Source organism: Octopus bimaculoides, chromosome 23, assembly GCF_001194135.2.
Source record: "Octopus bimaculoides isolate UCB-OBI-ISO-001 chromosome 23, ASM119413v2, whole genome shotgun sequence".
NCBI classification, from domain to species: Eukaryota; Metazoa; Mollusca; class Cephalopoda; order Octopoda; family Octopodidae; genus Octopus; species Octopus bimaculoides.
In genome coordinates this window covers 25714982-25720070 of record NC_069003.1, presented here as the reverse complement: position 1 = coordinate 25720070, position 5089 = coordinate 25714982, and the positions used below count along the sequence as shown (strand labels likewise).

At 37.2% G+C, this 5089-nt stretch overlaps 1 protein-coding gene across 1 annotated transcript in view; it reads right to left on the bottom strand.

Annotated features, from left to right (window-relative positions):
* The window catches only part of LOC106877261 (repetitive organellar protein), a 58282-nt gene that overhangs the window by 27679 nt on the left and 25514 nt on the right, over nt 1-5089 (bottom strand). Inside the window, exons 12-13 of the mRNA XM_052975948.1 lie at nt 3778-3925; nt 2407-2472 (exon numbers count right to left, since the gene is read on the bottom strand). Of these exons, the coding sequence (XP_052831908.1) occupies nt 2407-2472; nt 3778-3925 (214 nt within the window). The remainder of the gene's footprint in view (nt 1-2406; nt 2473-3777; nt 3926-5089) is intronic.

Genomic DNA, 5089 nt, shown 5'->3' with positions numbered 1-5089 from the left:
TAGAGATTAAGGTGATGGACATAGTAGAGACAGTAAATATTCAAAATCGATAAGCATATCCCTATCGATTTCAGGTATATATATATATATATATATATATATATATATATATAGAGAGAGAGAGAGAGAGAGAGAGAGAGAGAGAGAGAAGTAGATCTTTATGTCGCTAGATTATACTATATATAGATGTGTGAGTGTGTGTGTGTGTGTGTGTGTGTGTGTACATGAACCAATTAAGCTAATAATTTTTTAAATCATCAGCGCAACCTGAAAGGTCATATGTCTGCCAATTGCGTTGTAAACGTTGTCTTTCTATCAGTGATCTGAAAAGACACTTATCTGCGCGCAAGGCTAAATATCCTGATTCTGCATATCATTTAACTGAGAAGAGACATTTATGTGATAGACGTAATAAAAACTGCTGCTTGATCGCTGGAGAAGAGACATTTATGTGATAGACGTAATAAAAACTGCTGCTTGATCGCTGGATTTTTTAAGAATCATGTTTGCTTTTAACAAGCAATGGTCATACTTATTATCGAACCAACTTAATCGTAAATGTATGTATGTATGTGTGTATGTATGTATGTAAGTATGTATGTATGTATGTATGTATGTATGTATGTATGTATGTATGTGTGTATGTATGTAAGTATGTATGTATGTATGCGTGTATGTATGTATGTTACTATTCAGTTTTATTTCAAGATTTCTTCTGAACAGAGAAGGAGCCAGTTTCTAACCAAGATCCAAGGCTCCTTCTTATTTCTTTATTGCCTGCAAGGGGCTAAACATAGAGGGGACAAACAAGAACAGACAAAGGGATTAAGTCGATTACGTCGACCCCAGTGCGTAACTGGTACTTAATATATCGACCCCGAAAGGCTGAAAGGCAAAGTATACTCTGGTGGAATTTGAACTCAGAACGTAACGGCAGACGAAATACTGCTAAGCATTTCGCCCGGGGGGGTAACGTTTCTGCCAGCTCACCACCTTCATTCGAATTTCAACATCAACAGAGTACTTTTGCATGTATGTGTTTATGTGCAGTATTTAGAGTCAGTGCATGTGCAGATTTGTATGTTTCGTTTGATGTTTGTATTTTCATGCATGTAGTTACTTGTCGAGACATGCTTATATACTTAAATGATAAACGTCTGAAAAATTTTTGCAGATTTTTACAGTTCCAGTCGTGGCTTGGATCTGCAGTCTTCGAATCAGCCTTCTCCTTTCTGGTTTTGAGAAACCTAATTTCTCAAGATTGGTATTTAGGGAGTGTGTTACATTTCTCAGTCCCCCAATAATTACAGATACAAGCTTGAACTTGTAATCTGGGTACAGTAACTGTAGATTTCTCAATAGCTTAGCGTAGGTATTTTCTTTCTGCTGATCTTTAACTTTACGTTAACATCCGCTGGGCAGCTAATTTCCACTACAATATACAGTTTCTGTATGTACGTCTCTTCTATTTTTTAATTATTATAAATCTTCCACTGAGTAGGGAGAACTTGAGAAAAGTCTTGCATATCTTTACTGTTCCACTCACAGATTGCACTTGTAATGTACGAATTAGCCGGTCGATTTCTCTTTCTGAAAATCCCAGTTTATCCAGATTCTCCTTTAAGCACTTACTAACAAAACCTCGTATGTATGTATGTATGTATGTATGTATGTATGTATGTATGTACGTATGTATGTATGCATGCATTCATGTGCGCATATTTTACGCATGTATGTATGTGTTTTTTGTATGTATTGAACATTTTCTAGCAGAAAACGTTTTTTAAAGTTACACATTGTTTCAGAAAAGTAACACGTTAGAAACATGTTTGTAATAGGATGTTAGAAAGTGTAACATGAGTTATATGTGAAGGAATTGTATCAAAAAATTACGGACGGAACTGTCAGAGTGAAGAGAACTACATGTTGCAAACTGGCAAAAAAAGCATATACGTATATATGTATAGAGTCAACAGATGAAACCCTAAGTAGCTCCATATAGTTAACAAATGAGATCGAGAGAATCTCTATATAGAAAACACTTAGTAACGCTCAAATGATTTGAATTTATACGTCGAAATCTTTACCGACAGTTTAATTTGTTTATTTGCATCATTATCTCCAAATCTGCTCACCTGGATTCCTCTAACAGCCACTCTTTACCACGCGAACTTAGCCCTCGGTAATGATTTCGGAGTGTAAGTTCAAATCATTTGAGCGCTACTTATGAATGTATGTTTCTATGTGTGTGTTTGTCTGTGCATGTGTGAGTGAATCTATATGTGTGCGTGTACGTTTATGTGTATTTGCGTCTGCATGTGTGTATCTGTCTGCCCGTACATATGTGCATGTATGTGCTTCTGTGCGTGAATGCGTTAGTATGCGTGCATGAATGAAATGAATTACCTTTTTCCCGACATCGTTGTAATGGTGTCAATTTGGTTTTCGGCTCGTCTGATGCTCTTCTAACCCCTGTGTGTAAAATATTGATATTTGTCAACCAAATAGAAGAAGCATTACACTACATATTAATTGCTGGTATGGACAGCAGTGAAAGTTACGTTTCATATATGAATACGTGTATATAAACAATGCGATCGAAGAGAGAAAAATAGGTAATGGGTGTATATGCACATTTCAGGATTTCTTGCTCCTTCTTCAGTACCACATCACAAACAAGCATTAACCATCCACTAACACATTGCCTAAATAACAACTAAATTTAGCGGTGTAACATAATTGGATGCACCAATTTTATATATTAAACACATTCCTGATAAGTGGTACATACATATTAATTGCTGGTATGGTTGACCGTACTCTGTTTTGCAACCGTAATATACAACTAAGTACAGGTTGTTGTTGACTTAAAACCTATCCGGCTTACCACCGATCCACTTTACGACGTGGAAGTGCAGAAGACGGTGTTCAAGCAGCAGCAGTCGTGATCCGAATTCTCCGCTCAGCTGTGTATGGCTGCTTCCTGCATAGAAATACCGCCGATGTCTAGAAAGAGGAATTTGGGTTTTACCATACTTTTGTATGTCATCATCGTCATAGAAACCCGTGATAAGGAAAACTACATCTGTTACCTTAGGGCAGAAAGTGATCATACACGATAACGAGTGTATATATGAATGTGTGTGTACATGATAACGAGTGTATATATGCATGTGTGTATACATATGTATTTATGTATAAACACGCGCACATGCACACTCATATATATACTTGAGTATGTGTGCGTGTGTGCGTGTGTGTCCATCGCTTGACAACCGTAACTTAGCGGTTCGGCAAAAGATCCCGATAGAATATAGATAGATAGATAGATAGATAGATAGATAGATAGATAGATAGATAGATAGATATAACAAAGCCGAATAAAGGTATATCAAATAAGATACAGAATAAAATCTTGATTTACTGAAGTAATCTTCACGTAAGGACAAAATAAATTATCTCGTGGTAATTACGATCAACTCCAAACGCGAAGGAAAGATAATTTTATGAATCAAAACCTCTCCAAAACCGACATACCATTGAGGGGAAAAGACAGTCTGACTGAAGACAAGAGGACAGCTGTGGAACACCTATTTCTACGTCAATTGGCGTCATCAGCACAGCAAACTGTCCTACCTTAAATCCAGTAGAGGAGACACTTAGACATAAACAACAACAACAAAAAGAGTAGTACACATGCACGGATGGATGAGGGTAATTTACAGAATTTAAACAAAAATGAACACGAATAAATTAAGTTCTATTTATTATATTTACACAAGCGTGGGAACTTCCGGCTGTCAGCAAAGTCGTTATATTCAATTGCTGTTTCGTCCTGGTCCAATTTGTTTGATCTCTGCAGTTCCTCATTTCGATGTTTGGTAAGCGCTTTAATGAAGGCATTTTTCAATTTAGCATCCATGTCCTGAAATTATAATACAAATCTCAATATTTTATGACATATAAAGGCGGCGAACAGGCAGAATTGTTAGGACGCCGGGGTAAATGCTTAGCGGCATTTCGTCTGTCTTTACCTTTTCAGGTTAACTTTATCTTTCATCCGGTCGATGTGTATTCAATGTAATCGACTTATTTTATATCCTTGTATTTGATATGTAATATAACGAATCAGTGAGGAAGAAAGTATATACACGACATATTACTATTACTGTTACACGAGACTCATCACTCTACATCAAAGGCTCACAGTGAACTGCTACCAACACGAACTCCAATCGCTCATAGTTCTTTACTTTATAATAATGAGTCAGTCCACCTTTAGTCACTTGGGGATGGCAGGAATCCTTCCACAACAACTTACCACCACACCCTCGACTTGTTGCTGGACTTGTGCAAAAATTTGAAACCCATATTTTGTGACATATCCAAATTTTGGCACAAGGTGAGCAAGTTCGGGGAAGGAGTAAGTCGATTACATTGTTCCCCAGTGCTCAACTGGTACTTATTTTATCGATCTGGAAAGGATGAAAGGTAAAATCAATCCTAGCAGAATTTGAACTCAGAACGTAAAGATGGACGAAATACTGCTAAGCATCAAACCAGCTGCCGTGATTTTAAAGGCCATTTGTGTTCTCTTTTTATATCTACACCACACCTTGAACCAACCCCAAAGTCAGATCCACAGTTTAAATTGGATTTGGTACTTACCTATCTGCAGTATCCTATCAAGACGCGAAACCTTCATTATTGTTTACCTCCCTGAGAACTCTGTGTTATCGTGCCCAGCCATTTCTGGCGTCCTACCTGTTGATGTGCTTAGGTTCTACTGCATCTTTATAACAATTGAATCCTTACACACACACTCACACACACACGGGCGCGCGCGCACACACACACATGTATATGTGTAACCACACAAGTGTTTTTCTCAGACTATTCTTTTCCTTCTCTTCGGACCTTTCCTTTTTCCTCTTTCTGACGAAGAACCATGTTCGAATCGTCACACAACCTCTCTTTTTTTCCGTCTTAAACTGAGCGTCAACCTAATATCATACATACACTGTGTACATCCTTTTGACTTTGCTGTGTTTGTTTTTTATTTCCGATTTGCCTATATATATATATATAT